Source organism: Oncorhynchus mykiss, chromosome 12 (assembly GCF_013265735.2).
Source record: "Oncorhynchus mykiss isolate Arlee chromosome 12, USDA_OmykA_1.1, whole genome shotgun sequence".
NCBI lineage: Eukaryota > Metazoa > Chordata > Actinopteri > Salmoniformes > Salmonidae > Oncorhynchus > Oncorhynchus mykiss.
Window position 1 is genome coordinate 75,821,710 of NC_048576.1, and position 16,180 is coordinate 75,837,889.

The following is a 16,180-nucleotide window of genomic DNA, read 5'->3' on the forward strand; positions in this document are numbered from 1 at the left end:
AAAAATAACTTGATGCACTACCAAATTTGGAAATTGCACTGTGTGTGTTCTACTATTCTGACTTTCAACATCAAGTTTAGACCCAAACTGAGTTCCACAAAAGGGAGGGGACTGCCAGTTGCCCATCACTGTGCAAAACCATCAGGATCTAGAGGTACCTTATGGTGACCTCTGCTGTTCTTTCACTTCTGCTGCTTGTATCTAAACTCCAGGGTGCAGGACTATGGATATTTGATTTTGATTTGGATCTCTTTTAGTTCCCATTTGGACTAATTTTCCAAGAGTCCTTAAACATTAAAATACAATTTAAAATATGAACACATTTCCACATATAATACACTATTACAAACATACATAATATACTAACATAATGACCCAATAAATACTGATACTAATATGATTCTTCATCTACAATAGTCCCACAACATTTCTATGTATTACAGTGCCTTGCGAAAGTATTCGGCCCCCTTGAACTTTGCGACCTTTTGCCACATTTCAGGCTTCAAACATAAAGATATAAAACTGTATTTTTTTGTGACGAATCAACAAGTGGGACACAATCATGAAGTGGAATGACATTTATTGGATATTTCAAACTTTGTTAACAAATCAAAAACGGAAAAATTGGGCGTGCAAAATTATTCAGCCCCCTTAAGTTAATACTTTGTAGCGCCACCTTTTGCTGCGATTACAGCTGTAAGTCGCTTGGGGTATGTCTCTATCAGTTTTGCACATCGAGAGACTGACATTTTTTCCCATTCCTCCTTGCAAAACAGCTCGAGCTCAGTGAGGTTGGATGGAGAGCATTTGTGAACAGCAGTTTTCAGTTCTTTCCACAGATTCTCGATTGGATTCAGGTCTGGACTTTGACTTGGCCATTCTAACACCTGTATATGTTTATTTTTGAACCATTCCATTGTAGATTTTGCTTTATGTTTTGGATCATTGTCTTGTTGGAAGACAAATCTCCGTCCCAGTCTCAGGTCTTTTGCAGACTCCATCAGGTTATCTTCCAGAATGGTCCTGTATTTGGCTCCATCCATCTTCCCATCAATTTTAACCATCTTCCCTGTCCCTGCTGAAGAAAAGCAGGCCCAAACCATGATGCTGCCACCACCATAATGACGTAATGACTTCAATAGGTTTAACACCTCCTCCACTGACACCGTTTGCAGACAAAAAGAGCAGATCTTGCTGCTCATAATATGATCATCAATCCATTGGACAATAGCTTGTTTGGAAGAATGCATGTTTACCTTGTTGCTCAGTAAATTAATTTTCTTTGTAAAAAAAATCTGCAAAATGATTGGCAATATCAACTGGTTTTGTTATTATTCTCCCGTCAACCTCCACACTAGATGGGCATGATGAGATAGATGTACCAAGTAAGCCCTTAACTGTGTTCCATAACTTTTTAGAATCGTTTTTACAATCAATAAAAACATTGTTGTAAAACTGTTTTTTCTTTTGATTCAATTTAACTGCATAATTACGTAATGTTCTATAATTCTGTTCATCAATTTCTAATTTTGACTGCTAAGACTTTTGCCATATTTCTTTGAGAAAAAGCCTCACCCAGTTCATCATCAAGCCATGGAGATGGACGAGCACCAATATGAAACTAATCTTTTCATATCAGCACTTTTTCAGCACTGATCTGATTGGTCAAAAGACCAATTAGTGAGAGAAATATCAGAATTAGGCTGCCTGTGTAAATGCATATTATTTTCACTAATTCAGTTGCGTCTATTTTCTGAGGCTGCCTATTCCTCAAATGTGTAACATTTAAGAATGTATACAGTTGTAGCTGTTCTATTTCTTTAAGGCAATCCGGGTGCTTCTGACATCATCGATTTTGGTCAATGGTGCGTTGGGAGTAACGAGAGGGGGAGACAGAACTCTGATAGAGACGGCCATTCGTATTGAAGCTTCACAGGGACTATCAACAGGGAGTATAGCCGATGCTAAAGGAAAATTGGGGTATGAGAGCCACCAGAATCCGTTCCCATCCTTCGCTGCCCGGGGCCCAGTCTGACTGACATCCTTCGGATCAGCACCGCCACTGAACCACCTCTCGAATAAACCTAATATCGTGTGAGTAGTGTACGGGGGAACCGACGAAACCAGGGGGGAAAGGGAACTTGATTCGACCGAACCGGAGTCTTGTATTCAGGAGCGTCGCAGAGGGGGAGGGGGCGGATAGAGATGGCTATCACTGGAGAACATAGGGTAGGTAAGGGTGCGGCTAGAATAAAGTCCAAATGATACATGATCGTATACACTGTCAACTATTTGTGAAGCTTGAAGGTATTTAAAATGGTGTGAATGACTGGTACATGGTTGAAGCGGCAAGCGTATTCTCGGGCTACTTGCTAGCTAGACACAACCACTGCTGAATACGGACAGTTGGTATTGTCACAGTAGCAACCTTTTGTTTGAGGTGTACGGTAGATGTTATTATTATTGTAACCATTTCGACTTTTGAGTGATCGCAAATGTCACATAACTATTCACCCTAGTTGAGATGCTTCCCTTTTGATTGTTACCAACGCAGCGACAGCTTTCTAAAAGGTTACGTAAGAAGATGTTTAGTTGGGTTGATGATACTCAAATCCGTAAAAGGATTTTGTCCATGCAAATGTTAAATTTAACGTTGCCGTACCTAGTTAATACATTAACACTAGGTGAAATAGACTGGCATTATGTAGGCCTAGTTGTATTGTTTCTGAAAAAATGGTCTCTTTTCATGTGGTTGGGAAATCCTCCTAGCTTTTTGTTAAGACAGAATTCCTCTTAAAGAGAACGCATTGTAATTCTATGTAGGTTACAGGCCCACACTGATGAAATTATTAAAGTCAGTAAATACTCTGTACACTGTTCATGGGAATAGTGGTAATGGTTGAATATTGCAATACATGGTGTGAGTACTGCGGTTTACACTGTAGTTACCAGGTCCTGATCGTTTCCTACCAAAATATAAAGCCTGGCTCTGAACTGTGATCTATTGATAAAACCTCTCACATGACCCAGTAGGATGAATCAACTGCTAAATAATTATCATAAGTCCCGTGTTACAAACTGAATATCCAGCGGTAGACCATTGTGATTTTCTGCACTGTGACACACTATAGTTGGCAGTGTTCCATAGCTGAATGTCATGCACGGAGCAATGTGTGATATAAAGCAATGTCACTATTTCTGACAAAGCAATTCATCTATGATGTTTCATATATAGGCCCTGGTTAATGTTAGGCCTGAGCTGGGTCTCTACAGTTAAAACCCTCATGTTGTAATGAAACCTAACCCTTTATTAACCCTAATCCATCTACTACCATCACATCTGTATTTCTGTCTGTCCCCTGATGCCTCTTCTGACAACACTACAGGCAATGGGAAGAACCTCATGCCATTTTTTTGGAATCATTTCCGGAAAGATATTTGGTCCCCCTTGGTAGTTTTAAATATGCACAACTAGTCCTGCACAATTGATGACTTTTTCCATTCCCGAATTGGTATGCCCATTGCCACACAACTGAGTTTGACCGAAAATGCTTCTTCTCGTTCTTCCTCATTCTGCTCTGTCATGAGCTACTTGCATTTCCAAAGTATTATGTTGAGAGGAAGTAGACCTGTAATCGTGGTGAGGTATAATGTGGTCAGTGCTGTAGGAAGGCCTAGGCCTAATCATAGGAAAAACATGACACGGTCATGCACATACAATGAAAAGCTCTATAGTAGTTTAGTAATGAGAACTGACAGAATCATGCTTCCCATCTGTATGTACTACATTGTCAACTGAGAGATAGAATAAGCTTTTCTTAGGCCACCTAAATTGGTGTGGCGCTCTATAAATTATGCCTCGTATCCTTCTCCAGGTCTTGCTCTAAAGTTCATTGCACAGATTCCTTTGTGGGCTTTGACACACATACAGCCCACGCAGCAGCGCCTTTGCAGTGGCTGCAGAATATGGCGTGGTTGAGGGTGCTAAATAAATGATAATCCTGCTCCAGTGTCACGTGCAGTTTGGTTCAGAAGACTCACTTCCTTCCCTCCCTCGTGTCTGACAATTTCTACTATCCAGGCCCCAGCTGACTCTGGGGAGCTCTCCCGGGCCCTTCCAGGCAGATATGTTGCTTTTTCTCTTGTCTGTCTTTCAGGCCTCATCTTCCATATTTCCCACTGTATTTCCCACTTTCTCTGTACCACCTCCTCAGCAGCCTTACAAATGTAATTGTGTAGCCTATCGCTGGAATCCAGACAGCTGTCTGCTAATCAACCCGCTCAAGCGACACACTCACTCAATTCATTTAGTTGTTTGCAGTTAATGGTCGTCCTGTTTGGAATGTGTTAAGTGACCATTGTAAGACGGCCTACCGCTGGTTCAGGAAGAAATGTTCCATTAGTCAAAGTTTGCCTTCGATTCGAGATCTAGTGAATTAAGTTGAATTTGTATCATTTCTGTTTCTTTTCATTTGCAAATTAGCCTATGCCAAGTGTAAAATATAAGACTGTACGGTCATGGTTGCCTCGTAACATCGTGGCCTCGTCTGTTCTGTGTCCATAGTGAACTTTCAACACCATGGATCTGAGAGTGGGGAACAAGTACCGACTGGGACGGAAAATAGGGAGTGGGTCCTTTGGAGACATTTACCTTGGTAAGTGGAAGTGCTCCATCTCCCTCTGTTGGCATTTCTCCCTTGTCCTTTTCTCCATTTGCCTCTGTCTACTGGCCTAGTCCCCACATTGGCTTTTTTTCCTCCTCTTAGCCGTAGACTTTCTTTCCATTCCCTGGGTGTTCAACCGGAGTTTCTTTCCATGTTCATGGTTCACAAGTTGCTCCTGAGCCGAGCCCTGGTGTGTGTGTGCGCATGCGCTTCCTCAGGTGCCAACATTGCCACGGGCGAGGAGGTGGCCATTAAGTTGGAATGTGTGAAGACCAAACACCCACAGCTGCACATCGAGAGCAAGTTCTACAAGATGATGCAGGGAGGAGGTGAGGAGAATGGGGGGGGGGGGGGGGGGTGGGTTGTAACTGAGAAAGAACATTAGTAAATGCCACACTGACACGTCTGAGTGTATTGGGATCAGTAAGTAGTGACTATCATAAATGGTCAAATGTACCCAGTTATTGCATTTCAGAAGTATCATGTTCACCAAAAGAATGTGTTGAGCACTGAAACTCTTTTGCTGAAGTTGTTGTTGTATGACATTAGTCATAAAGGATGTATGCGCATGTAACTATGGTTAGATGTACACTAAAAGCTACTTCTTTGTGCCTGCCTGACAGTGGGGATTCCCTCGATAAAGTGGTGCGGGGCAGAGGGAGACTACAACGTCATGGTGATGGAGCTCCTGGGCCCCAGTCTGGAAGACCTCTTCAACTTCTGTTCCCGCAAGTTCAGCCTCAAAACGGTGCTACTGTTGGCAGACCAGATGGTACAGAACTCTTATGGTGTCATCTTTTCCCCTCAACGTTCATTGTGCTGTTTGTCCTCTATACCCTTTACCAGTAACTCTGTCTGCTGTCCTAACTTTGCTTGTGCTGCTGTGTCACCCTTTTCTCTTAACTTTGCTGTGTAGTCATATTACTCTTCTATACTATTTGGCTGTCCTTTCTCCACTTCCTGTCCTCATTGTTCTTCCTTTTGCTCAGATTTGTTCTGTTACTTATTGTTTCTGTTTTTACCGATGTTGTGCCCCCGAAAGGCATTGGCTGTTGGAGGGTTTAAATTACTGTTAGCTTACAGTAAGGTTTCAAGGCTTTTACAGACCATGCCAGCAGAGCTTTCTGTTGTCCCGCTTCTCCTTTTCTTCTGAATCCCCCTCTGTCCTCTCCAGATCAGTCGCATCGAGTACATCCACTCCAAGAACTTCATCCATCGCGACGTCAAGCCCGACAACTTCCTCATGGGGCTTGGGAAGAAGGGCAACCTAGTGTACATCATCGACTTTGGCCTGGCCAAGAAGTACAGAGACGCCCGCACACACCAGCACATCCCCTACAGGGAGAACAAGAACCTGACGGGCACTGCACGCTACGCGTCCATCAACACCCACCTGGGCATCGGTAAGGGACTTTTTTAAAAATCACCTCCTCCTGTTTGGCTGAAGTATCTAAATGTCTTCATGAATGTGATTTCATTTTACCCTCCAATGCTCATGCCTAATGTTGAGATATAGTGACTATTGTCCCCTTGTCCTTAGCTTACATATTTTGATACCACTCGATCCTGTCTGTCCTAAATAGCAAATCATTCAAACCTGTCTCCTGTTCTTCAGAGCAGTCTCGGCGTGACGACCTGGAGTCTCTGGGATATGTCCTCATGTACTTCAACCTGGGCTCTCTGCCCTGGCAAGGCCTCAAAGCCGCCACAAAGAGGCAGAAGTACGAACGCATCAGCGAGAAAAAGATGTCCACCCCCATCGAAGTGCTCTGCAAAGGATACCCCTGTAAGTGACTGCTAGTATCTGTCTGTGTGGACAACTATTTTCCTTCTCTATTGTGTTGTAACAAACATTTGCATATACCACAGTCTCTCAATCCTGGGTTTTTGCTCACCCTTCCCTTTTATTGGCATTGCTTGTCTGCAGCCGAGTTCTCCACCTACCTGAATTTTTGCCGCTCGCTGCGCTTTGACGACAAGCCAGACTACTCATACCTTCGTCAGCTCTTCAGGAATCTGTTCCACAGACAAGGCTTCTCCTATGACTACGTATTCGACTGGAACATGCTCAAATTTGTGAGTTTGCCACACCAAAGCTCTTATTCTTTACAAGGAACTAAGTGCTACATTCTGTCTGTACACCAGGTCTCTCCAACCCTGTTCCTGGAGAGCTACTGTCCTGTAGGTTTTCACTCCAACCCTAATCTTGCACACCTGATTCTAATAATTAGCTGGTTGATAAGATGAATCGGGTTACAATGGGTTGGAGCGAAAACCTACAGGAGGATAGCTCTCCAAAAACAGGGTTATAAAAACAGGGTTATAAAGCAGTGGTATACACTATCCATAGTGTCCACATAATCCAAATTATTTTGAAAGATTTGGATGTAGTTCTATGTAGTTATGGGTTTGCTGAAACCTGTGTGGTCTCCTCTCAGGGTGCCAGTAGGACAGCAGAAGACGGTGAGAGGAGGGGAGCTGACGAAAGGGACGAGCGTATTGTAGGAGGCCCTCGGGGATCTGCTGCACGGGGTCTCCCGCCAGGGCCAAACCCACCAGCCGTCAACAGAGTTAGGAATGGACCAGAGCAGGCCATCTCTAACTCCGCCTCGCGGGTGCAGCAGTCTGGTGAGCACACACACCTGTGCTCTTTTTAACTAGAGCTATAGTTGAATGGAATAGGAACATTTAGGAAATTATCCAAAAAGGGCCAATAGAGTGAGAGTGTGTGTGTGTGACTAACACACCTCAGTTAATTACTGTAGCTCCCTTCTGCCAATCAGTGTAATTTTGTAAATGCCGCATCATTCATCCAAGTTTCGTCAAAATCGTCCCAGTGCTGTCAGATTGCGTGTGACTAATTTACGAATGAATGGAGACCGAGCAGCAGAACACTACCCGATTTCATTGTGCGGGACAATGAAATAGCTTTTGATATAGATAAATCATTTTGTAAACGCATTGACAGAAATGACGGTTTGCAGTCAACAGTTCTATTTCTAAATGGCTTTCTCCCTTGTATTCTTCCTCTTTCAGGGAACACGTCGCCGCGGGCTATCTCTCGCGCTGAGCGTGAGCGGAAGGTGAGCATGCGGCTCCACCGAGGAGCCCCCGCAAATGTGTCATCCTCTGACCTTACAGCCCGTCTTGACCAATCCCGAATTTCCACATCGCAGGTACGCTAACGCTACCCCATCATGCATCATCACAAACCCTAAAACCCAGGTCCCATGCACCTGAGCCCAACTCCTACGACCAACTTTTTGAGGGGGAATATCAACTGGAAAAAGGTCCACCCTTCCAGAACAAGATTACATTTCTTGTCAAAGAGTCAGAGGACTTCCTATTAGTGTTTAGCTTCTATATTATGTAGCATGCAGTGGGTTGATTATTATTTTTATATTGTGCCACATTTGCGGCACTCACTTGATCACCCTCTTATTTGCACTCCAATTTTCGGAGTCCTTTGTTCTCTCAAATCAAATGTATTTATATAGCCCTTCTTACATCAGCTGATATATCAAAGTGCTGTATAGAAACCCAGTCTAAAACCCCAAACGGCAAGCAATGCAGGTGTAGAAGCACGGTGGCTAGGAAAAACTCCCTAGGAAGAAACCTAGAGAGGAACCAGGCTATGAGGGGTGGCCAGTCCTCTTCTGGCTGTGCCGGGTGGAGATTATAACAGAACATGGCCAAGATGTTCATAAATGACCAGCATGGTCAAATAATAATAATCACAGTGGTTGTCGAGGGTGCAACAAGTCAGCAGCTCAGGAGTAAATGCCAGTTGGCTTTTCATAGCCGATCATTCAGAGTATCTCTACCGCTCCTACTGTCTCTAGAGAGTTGAAAACAGCAGGTCTGGGACAGGTAGCACAGGTCAGGGTTCCATAGCCGCAGGCAGAACAGTTGAAATTGGAGCAGCAGCACGGCCAGGTGGACTGGGGACAGCAAGGAGTCATCAGGCCAGGTAGTCCTGAGGCATGGTCCTAGGGCTCAGGTCCTCCGAAAGAAAGAGAGAGAAAGAAAGAGAGAGAGCATACTTACATTCACACTGGATAAGACAGGAGAAATACTCCAGATATAACAGACTGACCCTAGCCCTCCGACACACAAATTACTGCAGCATAAATACTGGAGGCTGAGACAGGAGGGGTCAGGAGACACTGTGGCCCCATCCTATGATACCCCCGGACAGGGCCTAACAGGCAAGATATAACCCCACCCACTTTGCCAAAGCACAGCCCCCACCCCACTAGAGGGATATCTTCAACCACCAACTTACCATCCCGAGGCAAGGCCGAGTATAGCCCACAAAGATCTCCGCCAAGGCACAACCCAAGGGGGGCGCCAACCCAGACAGGAAGACAACGTCAGCGATTCAACCCACTCAAGTGACTCACCCCTCCTAGGGACGGCATGGAAGAGCACCAGTAAGCCAGTGACTCAGCCCCTGTAATAGGGTTAGAGGCAGAGAATCCCAGTGGAGAGAGGGGAACCGGCTAGGCAGAGACGGCAAGGGCGGTTCGTTGCTCCAGAGCCTTTCTGTTCACCTTCACACTCCTGGGCCAGACTACACTCAATCATATGACCTACTGAAGAGATGAGTCTTCAGTAAAGACTTAAAGGTTGAGACCGAGTTTGCGTCTCTCACATGGGTAGGCAGACCATTCCATAAAAATGTAGCTCTATAGGCGAAAGCCCTGCCTCCAGCTGTTTGCTTAGAAATTCTAGGGACAATTAGGAAGCCTGCGTCTTGTGACCGTAGCATACTTGTAGGTATGTACGGCAGGACCAAATCGGAAAGATGGGTAATGTAATTCTTTGTAGGTTAACAGTAAAACCTTGAAATCAGCACCTGCCTTAACAGGAAGCCAGTGTAGGGAGGCTAGCACTGGAGTAATATGATACAATTTTGGGGTTCTAGTCAGGATTCTAGCACTGTATTTAGCACTAACTGAAGTTTATTTAGTGCTTTATCCAGGTAGGCGGAAAGTAGAGCATTGCAGTAGTCTAACCTAGAAGTAACAAAAGCATATATTCATTTTCTGCATCATTTTTGGACAAAGTTTCTGATTTTTGCAATGTTACGTAGATGGAAAAAAGCTGTCCTTGAAACAGTCTTGATATGTTCGTCAAAAGAGAGATCAGGGTCCAGAGTAACCCTGAGGTCCTTCACAGTTTTATTTGAGATGACTGTACAACCATCAAGATTAATTGTCAGATTCAACAGAAGATCTCTTTGTTTCTTGGGACCTAGAACAAGCATCTCTGTTTTGTCCGAGTTTAAAAGTAGAAAGTTTGCAGCCATCCACTTCCTTATGTCTGAAGCACAGGCTTCTAGCGAGGGCAATTTTGGGGCTTCACCAATTTTCATTGAAATGTACAGCTATGTGTCATCCGCATAGCAGTGAAAGTTAACATTATGTTTTCGAATGACATCTCCTAGAGGTAAAATATATGGTGAAAACAATAGTGGTCCTAAAACGGAACCTTGAGGAACACCAAAATGTACAGTTGATTTGTCAGAGGACAAACCATTCAGAGACGAGGACAGATGCAGAGCCTCGGTCTGACGCCATTAAAAGGTCATTCACCACCGTCACAAGTGCAGTCTCAGTGCTATGATGGGGTCTAAAACCAGACTGAAGCATTTTGTATACATTGTTTATCTTCAGGAAGGCAGTGAGTTGCTGTGCAACAGCTTTTTCAAAAAAATGTAGAGGAATGGAAGATTCGATATAGGCCGATTTGAGTTTTTCTATATTTTCTGTGTCAAGGTTTGGCTTTTTCAAGAGAGGCTTTGTTACTGCCACTTTTAGTGAGTTTGGTACACATCCGGTGGATAGAGAGCCGTTTATTATGTTCAACATAGGAGGGCCAAGCACAGGAAGCATCTCTTTCAGTAGTTTAGTTGGAATTGGGTCCAGTATACAGCTTGAAGGTTTAGAGGCCATGATTATTTTCATCATTGTGTCAAGAGAGATAGTACTAAAACACTTGAGTGTCTCTCTTGATCCTAGGTCCTGGCAGAGTTGTGCAGACTCAGGACAACTTTTTTTGTTAGCTTTGCGACAGTATCAATTTTTGGGGGGGATTGTTCTTATTTTCCTCAATTAAGTTGGAAAAATAGGATGATCGAGCAGCAGTGAGGGCTCTTCGATACTGCACGGTACTGTCTTTCCAAGCTAGTCTGAAGACTTCCAGTTTTCCGTTCCAATTTTCTGGGAGCTTGCTTCAGAGCTAGGGTATTTTCTGAATACCAGGGAGCTAGTTTCTTATGACAAATGTTTTTAGGGGTGCAACTGCATCTAGGGTATTGCGCAAGGTTAAATTGAGTTCCTCAGTTAGGTGGTTAACTGATTTTTGTCCTTGGGTAGGCAGAGGGAATCTGGAAGGGCATCAAGGAATCTTTGGGTTGTCTGAGAATTTATAGCACGACTTTTGATGCTCCTTGGTTGGGGTCAGAGCAGATTATTTGTTGCGATTGCAAAGGTAATAAAATGGTGGTCCGATAGTCCAGGATTATGAGGAAAAACATTAAGATCCAAAACATTTATTCCATGGGACAAAACTAGGTCCAGAGTATGAATGTGGCAGTGAGTAGGTCCAGACATATGTTGGACAAAACCCACTGAGTCGATGATGGCTCCGAAAGCCTTTCGGAGTGGGTCTGTGGACTTTTCCATGTGAATATCAAAGTCACCAAAAATTTGAATATTATCTGCTATGACTACAAGGTCCGATAGGAATTCAGGGAACTCGGTGAGGAACGCTGTATATGGCCCAGGAGGCCTGTAAACAGTATCTATAAAAAGTGATTGGGTAGGCTGCATAGATTTCATGACTAGATGCTCAAAAGACAAACATAGCAAATTTCAATTTACAAAAAAAGAAAAAAAGATATCTTAAATGTTAGCAACACCTCCGCGGGATGCATGGGGGATATGGTCACTAGTGTAACCAGGAGGTGAGGCCTCATTTGACACAGTAAATTAATCAGGCTTAAGCCATGTTTGTCAGGCCAATCACGTCAAGATTATGATCAGTGATTAGTTCATTGACTATAACTGTCTTTGAAGTGAGGGATCTAACATTAAGTAGCCCTATTTTGAGATGTGAGGTATCAATCTCTTTCATCGTGATACCTCTCCCGTCCCTTTTCTCTCTCTGCAGGTCAGCATGCCATTTGAGCACCTGGGGAAGTGAAACATTCAGTTCCACATGCACTGGATACTGACAGGTGAGGATGTCTCTTTCCCTAACACACGCAGGACTTAAGTAAATGTACCTAGTTTGTCAGACAGGTGATAAATAACAAGAAAACACTCTATACATCTGACAAAATATGCAATCTTCCCTTGCAGGGCTTCAAGAGATCCTTTGTCCCAGTTTTGTTTCTGTTGTGAATTTTTGCTAATTGGACAAATAAGTGGATCTTGGAGGAAAGGACAGAGAATCATAAACTGATGAAAGGATGGCAGTTGGTCAAGGACTGCAGGACTTTCTCCCCTCCACCCTAACTTTGATGGGATAAACCTGGCCTGTAATAGTACGAGGATAAGATAGTGAATAACACCCTCTTCTCCACTGACCTATTTACCCCATGGTAGCTTGGATCATGCACCCCCTGCCAGACACCTTTGTCCCTCCCCCACTATTCTCTGGGTGGCTGGCAGGTGGAAGACTGATTTGGGGGTTGAAAAAGACAAGCTGGTGCTCCTTTGCCAAATATAGTTGCGGGCACAAACGCGTTCCAAACCAAGAAAAGGTCAACTCGAAATTTGGGCTTGTGTGGATTTAGCCATTTCTGTTTACACCGCAAAGACAACACACACAAATGTACCCATGTATGTTTTAACCAGTTAATTTATAGAATAGTAAGGGGCTGTACTAATTGGTATGATTTACTGTGCATATTTTGTGAATAGATCATATTCATTTGGTGGGGGTCCTATTGAGGCTTGGGCAATTTTACTTTCTTATTTGATGTTTTAACTCAGAAAGGAAAGGTACAGCTGAAGAGAAGGAATGGTGAGAAGGATGGAGAGATGGGTGGGTGGTAGATGAAGTCATGAGAAGAAAGGAAGAGCAAGTGAACATTAGCTGAAATTATGTTGGGTTCTTTTCCCCTACTTTACCTCTTACTGAATTGCTAATTCTCCACTTTAGCCTAGCATTTAGGCTACTTCAACCCACTTTGGAACTGATGTTGTCCAAAAGCCAACACCTCACACAATGATTGAGGTGGACATGCGTTTTCTACCCTTCTCCTGCTTTTATTTATTCACCACCTCATCCACACTTGTTTTTTTATCCTCCCTTTTTGCCCACTTTGGTCTCCTTTTGATTTGTGTTCTTTGGTCGTAATATTTGGTAGGTTGGTAAGGTCAAAGCAACCATGCTTATTTTAAGACTGTGCAACACTCTTAAGACATGGGAGAATCACAAGCTTTCTTAATGTATTTGACCAGAGACTGCGATGAACAAGTTGGCAAATGATGGTGGCTATGATTTTCATGATTTTTCTTAACGCCAACTTTTACATTTTATTTTAATGTTTTTCTTTTTGTAGGTCTGATGGGAATGGATGAGCTCTGTACTTGATTGAAGGGGGGGGTGGTGCATCAAGTGCAATGGCTTTCTTTTTTTTTTTTTTTTTTACTTCACTGTAAATATTTTTTATTTCTGTGTAAGCCAAAATGTGGTTGGTTGTTTTTAAGGTGTAATGTAGAAAAATAAATGCATAAATTGCAGCTGGGGATCAGTATTTTTTTTAATATATATTAAGTACTAAATTGGGAGGAATTTTAGAAACTTTTACATCGCCAACTGGGTTGTGTGTGTGTGTGTGTCGTCAGAAGTGTAGGTCTGGTGCATGGACTCTCAGAATTCCATAGGTCCCCTGTTAAAATCACAGGGCTGCTGGGGACAAACTGCAGGCTATACATTTCTCATGCCTCATTATTTGAGATTGTCCGTCTCACTGTTCTTTTTCCGATACTCCATTTTGTTTCTCTTGTGTACGAGGAAGCTCTTGGAAGTATTGCACTTTGTTTTTCCTATTTTATTTCCAGCAGTTTGTTCATAGTCTGTTGAGAATTTGTCACTACTCTTACCCATCACTCCACTCAAAGCCTTTCCTGGAGGACCTGATATAGGACCTGATATAGGACCTGATATAGGACCTGATATAGGGCTGTCTACTTTCTTTTTTTTTTCTTCAAAAAAAGCACTCTTGAAAAAGGAGATGTTGACGTCATCGGCGCCTTCTATTGCAAAATAAGAGGTCCCTGGATGTCATTTACCACCACCCTTGATGTCATTGATAACTGGGACTCGGATGCAATCACAGTGATGTCACAGTTTCTGGTAATGACCTGTGTTTGCGACGTGTCCCTTTGGCAAGCCAGTGTGACCCAGTGGCAATGTAACTACGGGGAGGGATAGCGCTGGTCAGGCTATGGGGAGTATACACCTTATGTATTGTGTACTGATATCTTGTACAGTTCTTTAACACACTAACTTTATTTACAACAGTATTTGTGTATATTTTATGACGTAATAAAAAAATAGAATTTCCTCACTAGTAATTTGTTGAAATGGCTCTATTCTACTTCAGTTCTATGCACTTGTGTTGTGTACTGTTTATTTTTGTAGCTGTACAGTCGTGGCCAGAAGACACAAATATACATTTTCACAATTCTCCTGCCTCAGTTTGTATGATGGCAATTTGCATATACTCCAGAATGTTATGAAGAGTGATCAGAGGAATTGCAAAGTCCCTCTTTGCCATGAAATGAACTGAATTCCCCCCCCCAAAATTCCACTGCATTTCAGCCCTGCCACAAAAGGACCAGCTGACATGTCAGTGATTCTCTCATTAACACAGGTGTGATTGTTGACGAGGACAAGGCTGGAGATCACACTGTCACGCTGTTTGAGTTCAAATAACAGACTGGAAGCTTCGAAAGGAGGATGGTGCTTGGTATCATTGTTCTTCCTTGGTTACCTGCAAGGAAACACCTGCCATCATTGCTTTGCACAAAAAGGGCTTCACAGGCAAGGATATTGCTGCCAGTAAGATTGCACCTAAATCAACCATTTATCGGATCATCAAGAACTTCAATGAGAGCGGTTCAGTTGTTGTGAAGAAGGCTTCAGGGCGCCCAAGAAAGTCCAGCAAGTGCCAGGACCATTTCCTAAAGTTCATTCAGCTGTGGGATCGGGGCACCACCAGTACAGCGCTTGCTCAGGAATGGCAGCAGGCAGGTGTGAGTGCATCTGCACCCACGGTGAGGCGAAGACTTTTGGAGGATGGCCTGGTGTCAATAAGGGCAGCAAAGAAGCCACTTCTCTCCAGGAAAACATCAGGGACAGGCTGATATTCTGCAAAAGGTACAGGGATTGGACTGCTGAGGACTGGGGTGAAGTCATTTTCTCTGATGAATCCCCTTTCCGATTGTTTGGGGCATCCGGACAAAAGCTTGTCCGGAGAAGACAAGGTGAGCACTACCATCAGTCCTGTGTCATGCCAACAGTAAAGCATCCTGAGACCATTCATGCGTGGGGTTGCTTCTCAGCCAAGGGAGTGGGCTCACTCACAATTTTGCCTAAGAACACCACCATGAATAAAGAATCCTCTGAGAGCAACACATCCTCCGAGAGCAACTTCTCCCAACCATCCAGGAACGGTTTGGTGACGAGCAATGCCTTTTCCAGCACGATGGAGCACCTTGCCATAAGGCAAAAGTGATAACAAAGTGCCTCGGGAACAAAACATTGATGTTTTGGGTCCATGGCCAGGAAACTCCCCAGACCTTATTCCCATTGAGAACTGGTGGTCCATCCTCAAGAGGCGAATGGACAAACAAAAACCCAACGCCTTTGACACTTATGAAATGCTTGTAATTATACTTCAGTATTCCATAGTAACATCTGACAAAAATATCTAAAGACATCTAAGCAGCAAACTTTATGGAAATTAATATTTGTGTCATTCTCTCAACTTTTGGCCACGACTATACACTGCATTTGGGAAATGGCATGTTATTGTATCTAAAAGGGGACCATTTGAAGGGACTGTGGAGGAGTGACTGGGTCTGAAATGCTTTTTTTCAAAATTCTAATTAAATTGTCAATACAGTAATGAGACATCTCAGTACATATTTATAAAAGTCACTACACTTGAATACATGAAAATGTCAGGATTAATAAACATTTTACATTCAATTTGCAGATACATTTTTAAAAGGATCAGGGTTTACATTTTTGAAATTATGTAAGAAAATATTGTTCTTGTCATTGACTAATTCTATAGATTTTAATTAATATTTAAGTAAAACATTTCTGGTACGGATATATTACTGAAATCGAATGGAAGAAAGCTTGGTTGGCCCTTAATTTATTTCACTTTGATATACCAATCAACTTTAAAATGGGGAAACTATTATCCAAATGTTTTGTGACAAGTTATTTTGGAGGAGCTAAGTAATTGCGTTTTTTATTTAATTAAT

The 16,180-nt window shown here is 43.0% G+C and overlaps 1 protein-coding gene across 3 annotated transcripts; it reads left to right on the plus strand.

Moving 5' to 3' along the window:
* Positions 1 to 1,778: 1,778 nt before the first annotated feature.
* Positions 1,779 to 14,253, plus strand: LOC110538357 (casein kinase I). Of its 3 annotated transcripts, none has more exons than XM_021625120.2 (11): positions 1,779 to 2,229; positions 4,565 to 4,655; positions 4,883 to 4,993; positions 5,288 to 5,436; positions 5,839 to 6,067; positions 6,280 to 6,450; positions 6,592 to 6,740; positions 7,103 to 7,292; positions 7,701 to 7,840; positions 11,841 to 11,907; positions 12,032 to 14,253. In XM_021625120.2, the coding sequence occupies exons 2-10, from the start codon at positions 4,580 to 4,582 to the stop codon at positions 11,871 to 11,873; spliced, it is 1,248 nt and encodes a 415-aa protein (XP_021480795.1). In that variant the 5' UTR covers positions 1,779 to 2,229; positions 4,565 to 4,579; the 3' UTR covers positions 11,874 to 11,907; positions 12,032 to 14,253. The 3 variants fall into 3 exon arrangements, with proteins under 3 accessions (XP_021480795.1, XP_021480796.1, XP_021480797.1); XM_021625121.2 differs by having other exon boundaries at positions 1,779 to 2,092; XM_021625122.2 differs by having other exon boundaries at positions 1,781 to 2,094; positions 7,701 to 7,747.
* The last annotated feature ends 1,927 nt before the right edge of the window (positions 14,254 to 16,180 follow it).

What these genes read in the sequence shown, in the direction of transcription:
- LOC110538357 (XM_021625120.2), top strand. Translation starts at nt 4,580, where the DNA reads ATGGATCTGAGAGTGGGGAACAAGTACCGACTGGGACGGAAAATAGGG. An exon ending in CTTTGGAGACATTTACCTTG is followed by an intron (nt 4,656 to 4,882) that starts GTAAGTGGAAGT and finishes GCGCTTCCTCAG; the next exon opens with GTGCCAACATTGCCACGGGC. An exon ending in CTCGCGGGTGCAGCAGTCTG is followed by an intron (nt 7,293 to 7,700) that starts GTGAGCACACAC and finishes TTCCTCTTTCAG; the next exon opens with GGAACACGTCGCCGCGGGCT.